The 22247-nt window shown below is 38.0% G+C and overlaps 1 protein-coding gene across 3 annotated transcripts; it reads left to right on the top strand.

The window, feature by feature from the left end:
• The first annotated feature begins 1028 nt into the window (after positions 1-1028).
• LOC112500273 lies at positions 1029-16082 on the top strand. Of its 3 annotated transcripts, none has more exons than XM_025103709.1 (4): positions 1029-1778; positions 1854-1937; positions 8770-9083; positions 15448-16082. In XM_025103709.1, exons 1-4 carry the CDS (start codon positions 1084-1086, stop codon positions 15810-15812), a joined length of 1458 nt encoding a protein of 485 aa, XP_024959477.1. In that variant the 5' UTR covers positions 1029-1083; the 3' UTR covers positions 15813-16082. The 3 variants fall into 3 exon arrangements, with proteins under 3 accessions (XP_024959477.1, XP_024959478.1, XP_024959476.1); XM_025103710.1 differs by adding an exon at positions 15206-15306 and having other exon boundaries at positions 1029-1937; positions 15448-15533; XM_025103708.1 differs by having other exon boundaries at positions 1029-1937.
• The last annotated feature ends 6165 nt before the right edge of the window (positions 16083-22247 follow it).

Raw genomic sequence — 22247 nt, 5'->3', positions numbered from 1 at the left:
TTGAGCAGTCTTCACACATATGTAGACAGACTTGTAATCACTGAATACCGCTTCAGATCACGTACTCGTCAATCTCTAATCTTCAGTTTTAGTCTTCGACGGTTGCTGAAGGTTCTTTGGTGTGAGTGTTGTCTTCTTGAAGTATTGTTGTCTCTGATAGATTTACAATGCAAGTTCTTCAACGATCACTGAACATGCTCAGTGAAGATCGCTGGAACTGAAAATACAGAAACATAAATACAACGTATAAGTGAAAAGGGATTATCATCAAATCACTGAGAGAGAGGATCAACACCCTCCTTCCATGCTTCATCGTTGCCCCCCCCCCCCAATCCCATTCACCCCGACAACTATCTAGTTGCAAGCCACCAGCTGTCGTCGGACCACCATGGTCTACCCCCTGCGACCAATGTGCGACATCACCATCTTTCACCAACAACTTCATCGATAACGTCTCACTAATCCATTCACGACTGGTTACCTCCTCCAGTCGATCCTTCTTCTCCATCGATGCCAATCACCATGGTCTACTCCTCTCTCATTCCTTATCATCAACCACCCTCCATCTTTGCTCCCTACCACCACGTGAAATCGTATCAAGCTTCGAACATCTTTCTGTCTCCCTTCTGTTCTCCCTCTCGAAAACCACGAGCACTTGCACCCCATCATCGAATCTTCTTCTGTCCCTAGGTCCTTATGAAAGTTTCAAGTTTTTTTAATTTTGTAGTTTTACTTGCTATACAGGTTGCATGTTACGTTTTTAAGTAATACAAATGCATTTAACAAGTTTTCAAAAGTCTAAAAATTTATTTAATAAGTTTTAGAAAGTCTAATGACTTATTCGTTCAAAAAAATATTGTGCACTAATTTAATTATTGTAAACGAAAAAGTCCATTATGTATTTTTTTAATGAAAATCATGCATTTGAAATGATTTTAACATATGTAATTTTTTTTGACTTGTTTATAACCCAAACCCTCTCTCATTGATCATATTATCGTGGTGGTATCCTCTCATTCAGATTTGGGTGTCCTCCTGCTTGTTTTCCATTTCGAATTCGAAGCAATCAGTGAGAGGAAAGGGATGGCCGGAGGTAACCCTCTCAAGGCCCCATCCAACAAGCCATCATCTTCTTCCTCCTCTTCTCACCACCGCAAATCTCATCGGGAATCCGGCAATAACCTTGAAAACGCCGCACAAAAACCCTCCCCTTCAAAACCACCGACTAACTCCAAACCCTCCCCTTCTTCCAAACACAAACCATCCCCAAAACTCAATCCGAACCCTAATCCTAACCCCTCGCCTCGCCCCAGACCCGAAAACGTGGGACCACCGCCACCTCCGGCATATGGTTTTCACATGCTAGATCGTAGAACAATCGTTCTTGCTGATGGTAGTGTTCGATCCTACTTTGCTTTGCCACTGGATTATCAAGATTTTACCCCGCCGCTGCCTAGACCACCGATGCGGCCTCAGGGTCCGGAGTCATGGTTAGGGTTTGATCGACAATTTCCTCATGGACCTCCGATCCCGGGAGGGGATGATCGTTATCGACAACAGAACCAGGATTATTGGAATTCTCTTGGGCTTGAAGGATCTCGAAAGAGGAAGTATGGTGATGAGAGAGATGGGGGAGAAATTAACGATGAGTTTGCAAGACAAAGGCAACAACTCTTGCAGTATGGAAATAATTCGAATGGATCCTATATGGCGGGTCCAAGTAGCCTTGTTCATTTGGATGAAATGAGGGCGGCCAAGTATATGAGACCTGAAGGGGGGTATGGGAGTGTGCAGGTTAGGCATAATGAGATTGATCAAGCAAAGTTTAAAAGGGCATTTTTGAATTTTATCAGGTCGATAAACGAGAATGCCAGCCAGAAGAAGAAATACTTAGCAGATGGTAAACAGGGTTCTCTTCAGTGTCTTGCATGCGACAGGTTTGATAAACTTTTGATTGAATTTATATGTTTCGTTATTTAATGTATATGTGTTATATACTTATATGTACACATTCTACTTGCTGGACTTTTATACTTGACGTTTCTTTATAGTATTTTCACTTGCCACAAGGCATCTTCATCTTTGTTTCAAATAGATTAACAGTATAGAACTGTTGAGATTTGGCACTATCTTTGATGGTGTTAGGAATATTTTGAAAACAGTCCTTATAATATTGTTGATAGGTTCTATTTCAGTTGTTAAAGGGTTAAAATCTGATAAATTGTGATGTTTATAGTGTCACATGGAAGTTGTAAATGTATATTTACGCTTCAACTCATGTGTTTTAGATAAACTGCATGTAAAGTTAGTTTGTCATCTTCTTCGTGAGAATGTAGTCTTCTTGAGCCTCTTTTTATCAGCTATGACTGTTCGAATTTATCATCTATGTAATAATTTAGGCATAATTGATCTGGTCACCAACTTGATGAGTGCTATACTTCGTTTTTTATTTATGTTTCAGCCTGTTGTCTACTTTTATTCCTTTTTCTTGATCAAATTGGAAAGGTGGGTCAACAAACATTTGCTGTAGGCAAAATCTGAATTATCATCTTCATGCTGTGTACGTACTTTATTCATTCTTGTCTTCTCTGAACAATATAATCACATTTTATAGGCGCTCTTTACTTTACAATCATTAAGTTCTCATGGGTTTCTTTTAGTAGCTATTTCATTTACTTTTAGGAACATGCAAGTGTGTCAGTTACATGGCTATGTATGCCAGGCTGAAGCTCTTTTGGTTCATCCTTACATGGATATATCGCCATTATGATATTTGGATGTATAGCTAAGTTATCGCAAGAACAATCTGCATACTTCATCGTATGCTAGCATATGTCTTGTGCAGAATCATCAACCACTTGTTTATGCCAACATTTTAGAATAACTGCAGATTTTTTAGCTCTATGGTAATTGGTTCAGTTTATATATGATTGTTGATTTATCATCATTTAGAGCTTTGCTATATTACTAGAAAATACTGGTTTAATTGGGTTGATTCTACCTCACAAGCTGCTAAGGTGGTTTTACAATATACTCTCGTATGTGTTGAGATGTGTGGATTGGCCATTCTAATAGAGTGCCTTGTTAAATTTGCTTATTATATAGCATAATCAAGGTAGATGTCTTGTACAATTTTGATGTTATGTGTTATTACCAGAGTACAATGCATCTGTCATGTGTAACTGTCTTTGGAGAAGTGCTTTTGTGAACTATGCTTGTTCCATTACTGATTTCTCCATACTTATTTGCAAGCACATTTATTTGTGTCCACTCCGATTGAAGCATAACTGATTGCATCCTTACTGATCTTATCCTTGAGAGTATGCATTAATACCTAATCATGGTTGTTATGTCATGGCCAATTGGCAATTGCGTCTTAGCGCCATGGCTATATCTAGATGGCATGGCATCCAATCGTTATGAAGGTGCATGCATCTCAAGTTGTCTGATGGTGCTCATGTCACTTTTTGGGCGGCTCAAATTAGCCTAAAAAATAAACCAGATGTTGAAGAGTAGAAGAAAGAAGTCTCACTTATGTAAAAACTAAAATGATCACTAATACATGGACTCCAAAATCAGAGGAGTAATCGTAAATATAATATGTAGCACAATGCCCTTCTCGTACCATAACAAGAGGAATGGTTAGAAATATCAAAAGATCTTAGATCGTCAGTGTTTTTGTTGCTGTGCTCTATTTATTCATGGCGATTTTGTCTTGCCTTCATGCCATTTACTGCCATAGTTTGTAATCCTTGTAGATTGACCATTAAATTTTAATTTAGGGGCTGTTTGGTTCAGGCTAAAGAATGAAAATGACAAGGAATGAAATGGGAATGATATTCCCCCAATTTAACCGGAAATGAAAATTTGGTCTTCTGGGGGAATACCCACTATATTATATAAAACCAAACACCCCCTTAATATTTTGTTACCTTTTTAACTTTTACATAGCTGTCATGTTATTGTGACTTTGTGTCTAATATAGTTTGCTATTTTACGGAAGGAAAAGTGTTGTTGTATGGATGTTTTGGTACTTGGTATAAGTTACAACTGTATTTTTTAGATATTACTATTTTTTTTGTAATAAAATAATATGCTCTCACAAAGTAGTGCTGTTATCTAGGTAATGGGCAACAACTTAAATGTTTTAGTGTTGATCTAATCTATTGGTATTTGGTATCTGGTATCTGGTATTTAGTTTTAATATCTGAAGTTTTATAAGTGATATTGAAATGGTGGTATTATATAAATGTTCAACATAATGATGCATTATATTTATAGAAATAACACATGAACTACTAGTCACAACATGACATCTTGGTGGTTGTCTAAGGTCATGATTCTGGGTGATACAATAACAACTATGCACATGACATAATGCATATTCTCTGAGAAGGTTAGAAGCATACAATATACTCGTTTTCGTGCCATGTACATATACTCTTAGTCAAGTATAGTGTTTGATTTATCTCTACCAAAGTGGCAATGATCTTATGGATTTCTATATTTTACATGTCTATTAAGCTATGAGGCATGCATGTATTTTTTCTTTCTTCTTTAGGGTTTTGTAAACTATGACTTGAATTTGATCAAAGGATTCAAATTTCATGGGTCATTTTATGAGGATAAAGGCTTGAAAGTGAGAATGAAGGGCAGGAAGTTATTGTGTAACATATTCTCTGTGTACACCCTTTCATATGATGTCTACTGATTCCTTTGGTATCATTTCAAAGGGTGGTGAGATGTTGCTTCTAGCTGTGCCATTGTGTGTTGGCTTTTCAAGTAGCTGTAGAATATGAATCTCCTGCAAGAGTTGATCTCTTTTAGTCATTGTGATGGTAAAATGTTAGTACCATTTGTTGCTTCGAAATTCTTATTTTCCATATAATTTATTGCTTTGATCGAACTATACATGTTTTTATTTATGATTTTGTATGTAAGAAACATGTGCTGTAGAGCTGGGCTCTTAGGGGCTGTTTGTTTGGCTCTTAATGGTTACATTAAGAGCCAACCTCTTAATCGGTAAGAGGTTAGGACTGTTTGGCAAAAAAAAAAAACCCTCTTAATGGTTACAATAACCTCTTAACCATTTTGCATCAACTACCTCACTAAACCATTCAGACGTTGATTTTTCCAACTCTGCCCTCTCAAGTCGTTCTTCACATCGCATCCCCCTCCATGGTTCCAGTCGCCGGCCGTCTCCATTCGCCGGCCGTCTCCATTCGCCGGTCTTCCCCCTCCCATCGTCGGTCTTCCCCCTCCAGTCGCCGGCCGTCTCCTCGTTCCTGTCATCGTCTCTGTTGTCTTCCATCGTCGGTCCTCCTYCCACGCGAGATCCTCGTTCCTGTCATCGTCTCTGTTGTCTTCCATYGTCGGTCCTCCTCCCATCGTCTCTGTTGTCTTCTACATAATCGATTTGATCGATGGTGGGTTAGGGCTGTTTGAATGAACTTAGGGTTATTTGAATTAGATAATCGATTTCTCTCGTTGGTGGATTAGGGCTGTTTGAATGAACTTAGGGCTGTTTGAATTAGATAATCGATTTGATCGATGGTGGATTAGGGCTGTTTGAATGAACYGGCTGTTTGAATTAGGGCTGTTTGAATTGGTCGATTTCATCGATTTCTCTCGTTGGTGGATTAGGGCTGTTTGGTGGATTAGGGYTGTTTGAATGAAAGAGTAGAGGCAATGAGAAGAGGGGTAAAATGGTAATTTGATGTCATTCAGAGAACATTTACCAAACAATCATATTTCATTCCGCACTTAACCATTCTGACCCTCTTAACCATTCTGACCACTTAATCATTCTGCACTAAACCATTCAGCAACTGCCAAACAGCCCCTTAGTTGTCTTTTGTCGTCTATTTAAGCTGTCTTCTTTGGTCATATCTCTTGCCATTATTTTTTTTGTATGTTGAGATGGACTTAGAGATCGGGTTAATCATCTTTAGCCCAAGTTGTTTGGTTGGATGGGATGCAAGGTAATGGAATGAGTAGGTAATGTAAGTAGTCATTATAGTTCATTATTATCTTTGGTTGTAATGTAGGAACAAAAAATAGTCACTAAATTTTTTGTTTGGTATTCTTGAATAATAAACTGAATTGAATCAAATTGGTAAATAGAGAACGAAGTAAAACAAAATGGAAGATCTAGAAAACCTCAGGACAGCACACATCAGGATAGCAAACTCCTAAGTTTTGATTAAGTGGCCCGAACTAATCGAGCTGCAGGGAACACTTTACAGAATATATCAGATCATTTCTATTGTAACCATCAGGATAGCACACACACGCATTAGAAAGCCAGTCTTTGGCTAGACTTCCACGAAGTATATGGTTTGCATTTTAGCAAGCCCAACCACCATAAGTGGATCTTCAGCATGGGTCAGCATAATAGATTTCGGAAGAGGATAGATGAACAGAGTTATCCAACTCTTAGGAAATCCAGGGTTTTGTCGGATGAGCAGATATGCGGAAGATGGGGGGCATAGGAATTTTTTAGTAGCATCCTTCATAGGAGTGAATTAAAATAGAAGGGAGAGTCGGCAGCTTTCATGAGCAGATAGGGTGATAGATCCATCACCCTTATTGAGAGGTTAAGCAGCTCTAGGTGGGAACTTTTAGAAACTTGTTTTTTTAGCTTTAATAGATTTCAAACTTGTTAGTGAACCCCAATAATGCACAAATCATAGAGCAATGCTAGATGAGGGAAATATGTCTAGGATGTGGGTACACTGTAAAAACAGTAATCTTTGTTTCTTCTTATGTGTTCTTTAATCTGTAAATGTTATGCTACTTCTAATTCCATCAACTTGGTTTGTTGATCCTCTTTTTTCAACATTCAACTGTCTACTGCAACGTCTTCCTTATAAGAAGGCATTGTGAGATAATGGCACTGCCAATACCTTCGCTGGCCATTTTTATTCAATCTGATGATAAAAGCACATCCATGCTTATATTCATATTTAGACAAGTGGCTGCTCAAATGCCTAAAGGGTATAGCAACGAGTAAGGGTGTAATATGTTTTTGGGCAAGTAACAAGCAACTAGTTGACTAATCCTGCCTACTTTTCCCTTACCACTTGGTTCTTGGGTACTTTCCTGCTGTCAGTGAGTTACTGGATGATTGTGCTTTGTGCTGTGGGTGATAAGTGCAATTCTTTTGACCATTTCTCTTTGTTTGTGAGAGCTTTCTATCAGATAGAAAGTTACGGATTGTGAACATAGTAACATAGAGAAGTTAAGATGTTAATGATGGCCAAATTTGTTGAAATCAAGCAACTGTATGTTGTCAGCAAGAGTGTCACATATTGTTGCTGAATAATACAGTCTTGATATTGGAGTTGAGAAATTCTGATATAATTTCAGCTCTTTTAGCACATATTAGTTATTGTGGCTCACTGCTAGGTGTTCTATGCTGTTTTTGATCCTGAAAAGGGATTCATTCTTGACATCTGTTGCTTAAGATTCTGGTTAAATGGTTGCAACGAGTTTAAGATCCCAGTCTGGCACTTAGTAGAGAAAGGTTTAGGCCTCTTCATTTTGACGAGCTATTATTGGATATCTCATGACTTAAATTGAGTTCTTTGTTACACTTCTTTTGGAAGTTGAAGGAACTTTATTGTACTCTATGGAGGGACTGCCGCAGCATTTATCAACTCCAATTTTTGTTTTCTTGTATAAACTAATATATAATTTAGTATCCTTTATTTTTTCAAGTAAGTCCATTGTGATGTTTGCATTCTGCATTTTACAAGGTCTCCTTGTATAGAGAAGTAATGAAGTTGATTACCAGCTCAATAGTGATCTGTGCTGGTAGCTCCACTGGTGTGCGATCGCCTTCATGGGATGCTAGACTGAGTTAGGGAGAGGTTTTAAAAGAAGGCTTAAAGCCAAATATGCCATTCCTTTGGCTGCTTCTGCTCTTTTTTTTTTCGGTATTTCTCCTTAGCTGCATTTCCTTCTTGTATGTGTGCATTTAAGCTGTTGTAGAGATGTTAATTTGGAAAGAAAATGAAGTTGAGCTTATCTGAACTGCTATGTGCTTGCTTTGTTTACAGTCTAGAAATGTGTGTGCTGCTGCTTTACTATGCATGCATGTATTCAGAAAATTCATTTTTGTCTACTTACAATCTATAGAGGAATTCTTTTTATCCATCATTACCTAGTGAGGGAGGGAAGTTCGGTTCTTGGTTAGCAATAACGTAGATTCATTTGGCTCTATAAAACTGTGATCCTGTTTAGTTAGACGTTGCAGGTTACCTTTTTCATAAGAGCTGTATTGCTTTAGTAACTTTCGCAGCTTTCAGGGATGCTATGGCTACCTCAAGTTTTTTTTTTGTTGGTTGTTAGTTTGTATCTTATTTTGTACTAGGACATTTTTGAGTCTGAGGGTTTTCGTATTGGGAATGTTTTTGCAAACGTTGGGTTTTCCTCCATGCCGGATTTGCGGATGTACTTTGCTTGTTATTAGCATGCTTTTATAAGGGAAAGATCGTCTTGTTGATGTTGACTTAGATGCATCTTTCCTTCAACGTTCTTGATGGTTGTAAATTCTGACACCAGCTTTTGCTTATTTGTAACTCTGACTAGGCCTTGAATTTACATCATAATTACTCTAGAATGTAAATCTTGAACTTTTCCCTGCAATTCTTGGGAGTTTTGTTCACATTAAATACGAGATATGTGCCTTCTTTCTTATGGACCTCTTAACATGAATTAGGCTCCAACCAAATTCAAATGATCAATCAGTCATTTATGCAAATTCAGGTCCTCCAAAGATTTTCCAGATATGCATAGCCTTATCATGCACACATACAACCCAGAAAAAGCAACTTCTGACCATGTTCCTGATCATTTGGGTTTGCACAAAGCGTTGTGCATTTTGATGGGCTGGAACTATTTGATGCCTCCTGATAACTCAAAGGCATATCAGCTATTATCTGCCGAAGAAGCTGCTGCAGATCGGGATGATTTAATAATGTGGCCGCCTCATGTGATCATACAAAACACCATTACAGGAAAGGGTAGAGATGGACGTATGGAGGGTTTAGGCAACAAAGCAATGGACATGAAGCTTAGAGGTATATGTCTCCCTTTGCTCTGTTGCTTTTTTATCCGTCTATGTGTTTATGCTCATGAATCCACTACAAATGTACCCAATTGTTATTGGAGTGTCGCCTCCAATAAAGTAAAACATCTCCACACTATAGTGTTGTGCTTCATGCAGTATGCTTATACCAAACCCTCCATGCGTGCACCTCTTGCACTGAACTATCCTTTCAGTGTGACTACCCTTGAAGATCTTTGACATCCTATAACATGTTATGCATCCTATTGATGAGTAATCTGACCTTATCAGTAAAAATATGACTCATGAAAAGTGTGAATATTTTATTACTCAAGTCAACAATAAGTAGTTTACAAGGTGGGCCGATGAGATAAACATAGTGGAACCATTAGAAGACTCTAGAAGTGAACACAGAACAAATATTTACCATATCGTTAGAACTCTTCAAGTTGGAGCATGTATCTCATTCATGCTCAACTTGTCACATGAGACAAATAAGTTAAATATGCATTGTTCTAGGAGGCCTGTCAACATATCTATACTTGATATCCAGAATGTGCTCATATCGGTTCAAAGAGATAGGTTCACGTGATGTGTGAGCACCTTTTGATGAACATCTACCATTAGTTGTTGGAAATATGTGTATGACTACATATTGATATCCATGTAAATTTTCACCAAACTAGCTCCTGTTTCTCTGAATTGTTGTAGCAAATGTTTTACTTGTATCCATGATTTTCAAAATCGTGGGAGCCTCAAGGCGAGGCGTCCAAAAAGTATCTGAGGCCGCCTCTAAAGGGTTCCAAAAGGCATAGGAAAGAACGGTGAGGGCGGTGGGCGGTATTGAGGCGGTAGCTTTGTTTTTTCCTTGTTTCTTATAATAAAAGACTATAAACTGAAGTCTACAGCAGCTTTTTCTCTGAGTGCTTTCTCTCTCTTTCTCACACAATCATATAATATGTATATATTCTTTTTCTTATCAGTGTTTTCTTCTTCCATCAAGTGCTGCAATCCACTAAGTGCACCTGCATATTACTCCAATTAATCTTTTGGATAAAGATTGCTATTAAAACTTGTAAATGCTGGAATTAGACGTGTAAAACACACAGACACGCATATATGTAGGCGATTACTTTCGTATAATATATATATTTCTTTGTACTTTTGTAATATAATTTTAATATGTTCCCAAGCTGATTATACTTTATGTTTTTTAATATATATATATGTATATATTTTCTTTCTTCGTATATTCCTTCAATAAAAATGTATATATATTCTTTCTTTGTTGGTGTAATATGTATATTTCCGAGGTGGGTATACTTTGTGTATATTAATATATATATTTTTCATTGTTAGTATAATATATATATTTCAGTTTCTGTATATTTTAATTTGTATGTGCTGCATTTCCGTACATCAAAACCTTATATTTAGTATGTACTATATATTATATAAATATTGTATACATATACAAATATATATATATATATATATATATTGTATTTTACATATATTATTTCCACCTCGAGGCATCACCAAGGGAAGACGCCTTGAGGCTCGATCCCGCATTTTTAAAACCTTGATATATCAATTCAGGACGTCTCTGCAGTAGCTCTGCGTTATATCCTATTGGCAGGAAGGGAAACAAACTTTTATTTATTATTTCACCAGGATAAAAAATCGCCCTTAAAAGACCTCAATGAGGCCAGAAGCAACACACAATGACTGTTAGGCAGAATTTGCTAGTTCATTCAGTGTCGCAGCAAGGTAGTGGCCAAGGTAGGTGAACAATGGAAGTGAAATCAGAATGTGATATCTCCCCCTCAGGTTGCCTCCAGGAGCTGTCATAGGAGGTAAAGATGATAGCGGCAGTTCGAGAAAGCCAGAACCATGTCATGGCTCCCTTAACACCACTCGGGCTATCTTTTTCAGGCATAGGTGGCAGATGACTAATTAGCCCATTAGAAGTGAACAATTAAAATAGGTAGGAGTTAGGACCAGTAAGTATGATGACAATCAATAAACAAGAAGTGAGTGACAAAAGCGCATGTGTCCTTCGCAGTAGGTTTCCTTGCCTGTTGTGTTGGGTGACAGGTGTGGTGGTGCTGACCGCAACTAGGTTGTTGTACAAGGGCTAGTGTTTGTATCCAGAGCCGTGCTTATGACACCATGAAGAATATGGGGCTCAAAAACCTGAACGTTGCATTAATTGGGTCAGGAATAAATAGAGTAGAAAGTGGTCAAATAGGCAAAACATACAGAAAACCTTAATAAAACCGTCAATAATTATCGTGTTTCTCTAACAAATCAAGAGTAAACTTATTGAACACCAGGCAATTAGGATAAAGGCTACGCTGAGTTGAATTCAGTTGGTATTTCGAGGAGTTGATGAGAGGTAGTTGTGTAATTGGATGGATGTTGTTTGGATGGTTGCTGTTTCTTAGAACGTTTTAGCAACTGTCATTTCTTTTGTGTTTCTTTATTTTTCTCTTTTTAGATAAGTTTTTATTACCTAAAGATGTTACGATCTACAAGAATGTGCTTATCCCAACACCAAGTAGGTGCATTAGATCTTTCTTCTATCTGTCAGTTGTGTAGATTTTGATCTCCACTGCTTGCTCCAAACGTTCATAAGGAGGCTATCATATTCTTTGCAGTTGTAGCTGTATGAGAATATTTTTGAATCAACATTCAATTGCTAGTCTTGGTCATGATTTAGAGAATCAATCCATTGTTTCCAGGATAATGGCATACGCTAACTGATATATGTACATGTAAATTGTCATACTTCTGATCCAAACAGACATATGTTGGCAACTTTGTAGACAACGCCATGTAGTTTCTCACATTGACATATATGTAGAAAATTTGAGAACGTACTTCATTGTTGTAGGACATCATTGACTAAGTTCCACGGCACAAAACATGCTGTGAATGTTAGATGGTTGGATTGATTAGCAGTATTAGTACCTAGTCGAGCTTGTTTGTTCCTTTATATGAGCCATCACAAGAACAATGTGTAACGACATTAAGCAAAGTTGTTTTGCGAAGTGGCTAGGATTATAGGGAATCTGCTCCCTTCACTTTCACCTTATGGCTTTATATCTCAGATATATAGGTAATTCTGGGTGAATCATATTTAGCCATTATTGTGAAATGTTGGGCTGATCTGCCAGTTTCATCTCTTCTTTAATCAGTTTAGCTTTTTCTGAAATATACTCGCTATTTGTCAATGCTACTTTTTCTAATTTGCTTGTCAATTGCCCTAAAACTTGTGTTGCTGGATTTTTTCTTAAAAACATTTGGTTATTATCCTGACTTGTCCACAGCTCATAGGAAACCATTGATATGGTTATCAGTATAATGTTGCTACAAGTTGTAAGGCAAGCTCAAAACCCAATAGGAAGTCATTGTAATTTGCAGTTAATAGCTGGTCGATACTGATGTTGATATTCTCGTGGCACATCATAATTTTTCTTCTTTTTCAATGGAGTGGCAACTTCCCTCAAGCTTGGATGTCTATATTTTCACAGATCCGTTATGACCTGTGTATGTTGACTTCTGGAATGATTTGGAGGTTGGTAATGTAAAAGGGGATCTAGTAGGTGGCTATAATGTAAGAACATTGATCTATTGGTAGTCTGGGGAAAACATGAATTGCGGCATTGTTTGTTTCTAAATATAAAATCAGCGAATTTGTGTAGAAACTCAAAAAGGATGAAAATTGACAAATCCATTAAGCCTTTCTTCCTAGGACAGAAGCCTTTACTTGAACAGGAAAATGGGTGTGCTGAGACCAGTAAAAGAAAGTCTGAATTTTCCACGGAAGCCCCTGGACCACCATCGGCTACCATTACCACTACCACCATCCACCATCTTAACATCCTCCACAACCACCACCACTAATACCGTCGGCCACCACTACCTTCACCTCCACTAATACCGTCGGCTACCACCACCTCGACAAAAACCGTCGGCCACTACCACCTCTACTAATACCGTGGGCCACCACCACTCCACCTCAACCATATCACCACCACTGCCCACCACCACCACTTCCACCACATCGGCCACCACTATATCCTCTACCACCACCACCACCACCACCACCACCACCACCACCACTGTCGCCATCTTCACATCCTCTATAGCCACCATCGTCCACCAATCATCAATGCCTCTACCTCTAGAACCGTTGTTGCAACAATCTTTACCGTGCTTTTGTCAATTGATAAGGATCTTCCAGACCGAATAAAACTTAAATTTTCTTTTGTATGAATTGCGTTTTTTCCGAACTATCATCGATTTTTATATCAAATTTGATATTGCTACATATGTATGTATTTATGTATATGAAAATTGTGTAAAAATGTTTATAAATTAAATTATTAAATTATTTATTTTATTTGTGTTGGTTATAACTATCACATGATATATATAAAATCATTAAATAAATTTTCGGGCAACTTGTCTTGTTCTGTCCTGTCTAGTTTTAGTCGTACCAAACACCAGACAAACACTTATTCTGTCCAGTCCTACCCTCTTGCTATGCTGTTATAGCGGTGAAAATACAAAATTGCGGTGGGGATTGATATTTGAAATAGCGGTACATAATATTTCTTAGAATTATATATATATATATATATATATATATATATATAATATGCCTACATAAACATATCAGTTGCAAAATAGGAAAAGTATTCATAAACGAGCTAATCGCAACTTCGCAAACAATAGGTTCAACATCTGAGTCAACATCTGAGTCAACATCATCTAATACGTTCACTTCTTCGTTTAGGCTAGCTTACCACTCTTCCCCTTCTCCCCCTAGTTCTTCCAACTTATGTTAATGGATTAAACTTAAGAAAAATAAAGCCAAAATTAGAAAGACTGGAAATAAAGAACACCTATCTAAAAACAGAGACTGAAAATAAAGCCAACCCCCCCCCCCCCCAAAAAAAAAGTAACGTTAATAACGAACGCAATTGACCCTATCACGGTCAAAATTCCTGTAAATTGCACCGATAATTGCGCTACCGCAATTTAAACCGCAATCTGACCATCGTTATTTTGCTAATTTCCGCTATCTGAGATGTCGCCGCAATATCGTCGCTATTGCACCACAATTAACAGCATAGCCTTCTTGTCTTGTCCAATCATGTCTACGTATCAAATGCTACTTAAGGGAACAAAGAGGGAAGAAGAGAGAGCAACACAGAGGTCAAGCTAGAAGTCCAGAGGTCAAACTAGAAGTCCTATTTTAAATGAATTTGAATGTTGGCAACAAATGCTTGTGGCTTAAAACGCAACAGAGACCATCAATGCAAAATTTTCTACAGATATCTCTTTCTGAGAGTTATAGGTTGGTGTGTGTTAATGTTTGCTTAGCATGAGAGTAGGACATAAAAGTTGAATTTCGGTGTTTTTAAGTGTGATTGATCTTGGAGAAAAGAATATTATCCAATTTTTTGTTGGTATTTCTGCGTTTCACTGCATATCCCCTGGATTATTAATCTAAGGTTGCTTCAAGTTTGTTACTTGCTGTTTTTATGGTGTTTGCTATCCCTAGAACTGCCAAGAGTCTGAGTGTATATGCGCCAACAATGAATGTACTTTTCAATCTAATTGCGGAAGAGGGGAGCAATAAGCTACAATTAATATAGCGTTATTAGACACAGCTGTGCTTATATAACTGTAGACAGCTTGTTTTAGTAAAATCCTTGAAGGTTGTTTGCTTTTATAACACAGCTTCTTTTCACGTGGTATATCTTCTTCCTTCTCCCTCGTCCTTTTCGTTCTTGAAGGCTTGATGTAGGTCTTTGTTTTGTTACTTGGGTAATATAAAAGTGGTGCATGATAGGAACACATGCCACTTTTTCTGTGTAACTGGATTTTTGTATATCGTATCAACTTCCATCATTAATCTGATAAGCTTCTTTGTCTCTGTTGTGCAATTGATTTGATACTAGTGCTTGTTTTGATGTCTTGGCCAACTAACTGACCCAAAACGACAGAATTCAAGATCTATTGATGAAAGGTCCAGTATGGAAGGCCTTAAGTGACTGCCAGTAGCCTTTTGTTTTCTGCCAGGGGATTATTTAAATTGTTGCTTTTTTACTTTTGATGCAGATCTTGGTGGGTTTTTGCTACCCAAGTTGCCAGTTATTGTTCCCTTTCCCATGCCCTTCATCTTTGTTAATTTCTTTTCCTTGTAATGGTTGTATAGGCAGGTTAAGTCCTCTCCAAGTACCAGCAACTATAATCATAATTCTTAAACTCTGCTATTTCTTTGATAGCAACTGCTTTTTGTCAAATTTGTGATTCTTGACCTAGTTAGGATAGTGACAAGTTTGTTATGAATATTGCATCAGACTTTGGATTCAGCAGTGGCAAGTCGAAGTCAATGTATGGGAGAGAAGGGCACATGGGCACAAGTGTTGTCAAATTTGCTGGTGACCAATCTGGTCTTAGGGATGCCATGAGACTTGCAGATTTCTTCGAGAAACAGAAGCATGGGCGCGTATCCTGGGCGTCTGTGCAATCGTTGTTCAGGCCAGGGAAAGACGACGAGAAAGATCCCAACCTTGTGAAGTTGGATAAGAAGAGTGGGCAGAAAGAGAGAATCTTGTATGGGTATCTAGGAACTGTGTTTGATATGGAGAGCGTGGATTTTGATACTAGGAAAAAGGTGACGATCGAGAGCAAGAGAGAAAGAGCTCAGGCCCAACCAAATTGATGATGAAGGTACCATGATCATCATGTTGTTTTGTTGGATAGAAACTAACATGTGCACCAAGGTTTGGATAGGAACTAACTGTAGATGTTGTCTTTGGATATGTAGAATGAGATTTCATTTGTTGGGTGTTATTTTGATATGATGGTGTACACGTTTGGTGGCAGTTTATGTGCATGTAGTAAGTAGTAGGTATGGGATCTTTCTATATCCAAGATGTTTCTGGTGATATGATTATTTGATTATGGTGCAACTACTCCTCTCCTTCTGAAATATAAGTGTCCATAGAAATGATCGTTCACTTTTAAAACTATGTACTTTTTAATTTTCTATTTAGATGGAGAAATTCGTTATTTCTTTTATTATCATAGGTAAAATTAAATGTTCACAAATAGGAAACCGTATACAATATTTAGATGTAGTTAATTATTACAAATTCTTTTATTGACCCTTGATTATGTGTATTAATTGAAGTTAGATTTGTATATTGTATTGAAACTAGACACTTATTTTGGAAAGTATAATTATTACACACGTTTTGGAAATATATACTTTCTGTATTTGGTAAGTATTGGTGAAAAAGTGAACATTTATCACGGATGATTAAAGGCAGAAAAAGAGGAAGAGTTTTGGCCATCAACAAGAAAACCCCTCTTTTTGTTGGTTGGTCCCATATTTATGGGGAAAAAGAAGGGAATTAGAAAACTACTTTTTCACATCATGATATAACTAAGCTCTTTCTTTTCCTATCGATAATAAGTTTGCTGGAAACCTCCATTCCCATAGCCCCCAGAAGCATAAGCAGCAGCAGCAGGAGGAGGATACTTCATTGGAGGAGTTCCTGGATATGCGAACCCTGGACTGGAGAATGAGGGGTGGCTTCTGGCGAATAGGCTGCATAATGATTCGTGGGTGAACTCCTGATGCTGTACATTTGGAGTATCCACCAGGATATTGGGTGGTATGTGATGGAGACCTCACAAACGATGGTGGGGATGGAAAAGGGGATACATATGTGTTTGCAATACGACTTGCCTTTGCTGGTGGCATGGTTCCCCCATTGCATCCAGGCGTTCTTTTATTGGCTGGACTTTACTGCAGCCGGTCTCTTCTTCTCAGTCTTCACCTTCTCCAACTGTTCTAGATGTTTCTTCAGGTTTTCAGGAGGAAACAGCCTCAAGTCTGCATTCTTTGATGCACTTGATCACAACTTTAAGCGCAGACTGAGATGTCAACTCCAGAATGCAAGTTCTCAATGATAAAACTAATCAAAAGTTACAAAAAACATTTCAAACCATAATTTAACTTAAATATTTTAGCAACTTAAGTGCTTGAAATACAAACTCATCCAGGAAGGCATAATGCTCAAGAACGTGATGAATTTGACAAATTCAAGGTCCCAATGGTGTGCTCATCACTAGTCTAAAACATTTCAAAAGTCTACAACATCAAAGTCCACAACAAACAAAATGCAAAATTAAGGGGGAATTTATCAGGAAGATTCTTATATGTTTCAATGTGCCTATGTTCTTTCTTTTTCTATTAGTTGATTATGAGTCAAATTTATAGAGTTCATTTGTGTAAGGAGATTTTTTATGTTTTATAATATAATAAAGATTATTCTTTTAAAAATTGGCCTATACCATGTACTCGTTCAAAATCTGATAAGTCAAAATATCTATCCAAAGCCAAGAAGACCAACATTTTATCACCAAGGCCAAGTGAAACAGCGGGCTTAGGCATCTATTTACGCCAAGCACAAGCAACAAGTTTTCTATACAATTCAAAATCTTCATCATTGACGATCGCGAAGGTCACTAAATGCTGCAAGAACGTATGTACTTGAGGTGCCTTTTCACATCCTCAATCTCCACTGTCAGCTTCCACGTTTGGGCAATCTCCTTGGCGCTCTTCTTCACACTAGGTGTCACAAGAACCCGTGAATGCCCCATTACCGGATCCATCAAAGTCTCCAACATTACAACACAAGCCCAACCCAGGGGTGGTGCCTGATTGGTTTGAACTTGGGCTTCAAAGGTCAAAAGTGCCTGGAGGTCCCAGGTTCAAATCCAAGGAAGAATAAAAATCCTCTTGTGGCCACGGATGTTCAAATGCGGTGACTCCAGTTTATCTGCAAAGCAGGTGGTTGTCCTGAGATTAGTCGACTCGCATCGCGGATAGGATATCCAGGTTAATAAAAAAAATAAAAAAATCCATGGCGGATTCTGTCCTCTTGTCCACCGGAAAAACCTTCGAAATTGCCTCCAACACAAATCTGGCCGGATCCACAAACTCAGTTAAAGCCAACGAAGTGAGAGAACAGGTATTGCCAGACAGCTGACATCCTGTTCTTCTCAATCTTCGACAAGGACTTCATGGGAGCATCTGAGTCCTTCTTCATTGGCCATTGATAGCCAATGGCGTCGAGACACTCGATGATCTCGGCCGTTGGCCTTTGGGAAGGCGAAGAGCCGTCCACAAGGTGTTCACGCCAAAGTTCACTTCCATGCGGTTGAAGGTGAAGTTGACTTGTTCAACTTGACATCCAGGCTTGACCTCGACATCCACAACCTTAGCAGTGAACCAGAACTGCTGGAGAAGTTCTTTCACCATGATGGGCTCATGGTTGAGTGCGAAGCCCAACGACGACTGTTTGAGAAAGTCAGCCGCTTCTTGGTAGTCCTCCTTGGATGAGGGGATATCCAACAAGGCAATGTGGTTGTTGGTCTTGAAGGATACCTCATCGAGAGAAAAGTTCACATTCTTGGCTGCCATCTGTTTTTAATAATAAGAATAAGATAAACAGGTTGTTAGTGAAAACCAAGATTGTTTGGGAGAAGCATATTGAATTTTTTTTGAAACAATAAAAACTTCTTTTAAAAAATCCTTAAAGAAGAGTTAGGGTTTTTCAAGTAGAATGTGTATACAGAAACAAAATTATAACCATGTAAGGGTTGATTAAATAATCTTTGTAGTTTAACATTTCAAGAGAACATGTTTCTTGAACTTATTAAACTTATTTCTTATAACAGAAGATAAAGTCTATATTGACCTTTAGAGATTAGAGAGAAAAAGGTTGAAAGGACTTTGAAGATTGAGAGAGTTCTTGCTTTGGAGAAATTCTTGCAGAGGTTCGTCTAAGAATTTTGAAAGCGTAAAGAGAAAAGTGGAGAAAAAGTCTCATATTTATAGGTAGGAGGAGAGAGAAGGAATATGAGAGAGTGAAAAGACAACGGTTCGGGAAAGTGGTCATGATGAAAAATGCCATGTTCTCATCCATGATTGGATGACATTAAATGAGGTAGCGTAACGATAGTATCTTTTGCGGGTCTTAAAGCGTTGCACATTGTAAATAGAGAATGTCGTCATTAAGACAGTTCATTAACTTTTACAAAGGGTTTTTAAGAAAACGAAGAGTCATACAGTGTTTAACTAAACACTGAAAAGACCGTTTAAAACATTTTATCACTGAAGATGAAAGACTTCAGTGTGAGTTTTAAGACATCAGTATCAGTGATAAGAGAATCACTGAAACTGACATTTAAAAACATTTGAATCACTGATTTAAAAGGTTCAATGATCATTTTTTATTTTTAAGAGAATAAGTATAAAAATATACTTATAGATATGGTCAGTGATAAGAAGATCACTGAAACCCATTAAAGGAGAAAAGCTTCAGTGAAGGTTTTAAGTTAGAGAAAAGAGAAGAGTAATCATACCTAAGAGAGAATAAATATATTTACTCAAAACTCAGTGTCAGAGATAGAACACTGAATCATTTCACTTACTGAGTGATGTTTAATAGCTGAAGATTAGTCTTCAGTGTTTAACATCCCCAATTTGCTGATCAAGATGTTGAATCTTGTCTCATCAAGAGGCTTGGTGAAAAGGTCAGCGAGTTGATACTCAGCTCGAACGAAGTGAAGTTCAATATCACCTTTCATAACATGATCTCTGATAAAATGATATCGGATCTCAATATGTTTGGTCTTGGAGTGAAGTACAGGGTTGTTTGCAATAGCAATAGCACTAGTGCTATCGCAATAGATAGGAACCTTTGAAAACTGAAGGTCGTAGTCTATCAGCTGGTTTTTCATCCAAAAAAATTGGGCACAACAACTACCAGCGGCTACGTATTCAGCTTCAGCTGTTAATGTGGACACTGAATTTTGCTTTTTGCTTGTCCAACTCACCAACTTTCCACCTAGAAGCTGACAGTCTCCAGTGGTGCTTTGCCTATCAAATTTGCAACCTGCAAAATCACTATCCGAATAACCGATTAGGTCAAAACCTGAACCTTTAGGGTACCAAAGACCCATGTTAGGAGTTCCCTTAAGATATCTGAATATGCATTTAACAACAATCAAATGGGATTTTTTAGGTTCAGCTTGATATCTTGCACATAAGCATGTGGAGTACATGATATCGGGTCGACTAGCTGTTAGATACATCAGGGAGCCGATCATTCCTCTATAAACAGTAACGTTTATAGGCTTTCCATTTGGATCCTTGTTGAGAGAGAGTGGAGGAGGCATTGGAGTCTTCATAGATGAACTGTTGGATAGATCAAATTTCTTCAGCATATCACAAACATACTTACTTTGGTTGATAAAGATACCTTTATCTGATTGTTTGATCTGGAGACCTAAAAAGAATGTTAGTTCTCCCATCATGCTCATATGATATTCTTTCTTCATACGATCAGTGAACCGGAAACATAAAGAGGGATTAGTGGAACAAAATATAATATCATCGACATAAATTTGGACTAGAATGATGTGACCCTTAACTTTCCTAAGAAATAAGGCCTGATCAATCTTTCCACGAGAGAATTTCTTAGAGATGAGAAATAAGGAAAGGGTATCATACCAGGCACGAGGAGCCTGTTTTAACCCATAAAGAGCTTTATCCAACCTATAGACATGGTTTGGATACTTAGGGTCAAGAAACCCTAGAGGTTGTTCAACATAAACTTCCTCTTGAAGTTTCCCATTTAGGAAAATGCTCTTTACATCAATTTGGTAGACTTTGAAGTCACTATAGGCAGCAAAGGCTAGGAAGAGTCGAATTTGCTTCGAGTCTAGCCACTGGTGCGAAGGTCTCATCATAGTCGATCCCTTCTTATTGTCTATAACCTTGAGCAACAAGCCGAGCCTTGTTACGGGTTACCTCACCATCTTCATCCAACTTATTGCGATAGACCCATTTGGTGCCTATCACTGATTTGTCAGATGGACGTGGGACAAGGTACCAGACTTTGTTCCTATCAAACTCAATGAGCTCCTCTTGCATGGCAAGGACCCAACTAGGGTCAGAGATAGCATCATTGATTTTCTTGAGTTCAACTAAAGAAAGAAAGTTGACAAAGAGACAGATATTACCTAGACCATGACGTGTCTTGATACATGCATCTGGATCACCAAAAATTTGATGAATTGGATGGTCTTTTGTCAATCGCTGAGCCGATAGAGGAATTTCATCTGAGTAGATAAGTTCAGGAACATAAGATGAGGCTTCAGCAACAGTATCTTCAGCAATGGGAACTATCCCCAAAGGAGCCTCATATTCAGCGTCTGAAATAGGTTCAGATATTGAAGGCATTTCATTCACTGATTGATCAGTGTTTGAAGTAGAAGGAGGAACACAGCTAATGGGCACGACAACGATCTCTGAAGAAGATGCATTAGAGTGACTAGCTGTAAATGAAATGATGAATGGATCATCTTCAGCTTTAGGAGATTCAGTGTTGAGAGGAGCACTGTAGGAAGCTTCAGGTTGTCCATAGTGAGAGAACATCCAGTTTTCTAATTCATCCTCATCATTTAAGATGGGTTTTGAATTAGTTGATTGAGATTCGTCAAAGGTGACATGAATAGATTCATCTATTGTCTGTCTTCGTTTGATTGAATACTCTGAAGGCATTGGATACTGAAGAATATCCAAGAAAGATTGCTTCATCAGCTTTGGGATCGAACTTTCCAAGTTGGTCACGATTGTTGAGAATGTAACAACTACAACCAAATATGTGAGGAAATCTTATAGAAGGCTTTCTTCCGTGGAAGAGTTCATAGGCTGTCTTCTTGAACCTTTTTACGATCAGCGATCGATTTTAAGTGAAACAAGCGGTGTTGACAGCTTCAGCCCAGAATTGAGTAGGGAGATGGGATTCGTTGAGCATTGATCGAGCAGCCTCAATGATTGTCCGATTTTGTCTTTCAGCGACCCCATTCTGCTGAGAAGTTCTCACTGAAGAAAAGTTGTGAGAGATTCCCTTGTCCTCAAAGAAGTTATCCATAGTATTGTTTTTGAATTCAGTGCCATGGTCACTTCTAATAGATCGTACTTTAACATTGTTGAGTACTTCTATTTTCTTGATGAACGAAATGATTTCTTCAGGTGCTTCATCTTTGGATCTGAGAAAGAAGACCCAAGTGTACC

The sequence above is a fragment of the Cynara cardunculus genome (assembly GCF_001531365.2).
Source record: "Cynara cardunculus var. scolymus isolate 2C chromosome LG 17, CcrdV1, whole genome shotgun sequence".
In the NCBI taxonomy this organism is placed as follows: domain Eukaryota; kingdom Viridiplantae; phylum Streptophyta; class Magnoliopsida; order Asterales; family Asteraceae; genus Cynara; species Cynara cardunculus.
This window is presented reverse-complemented; position numbering and strand designations above follow the sequence as displayed.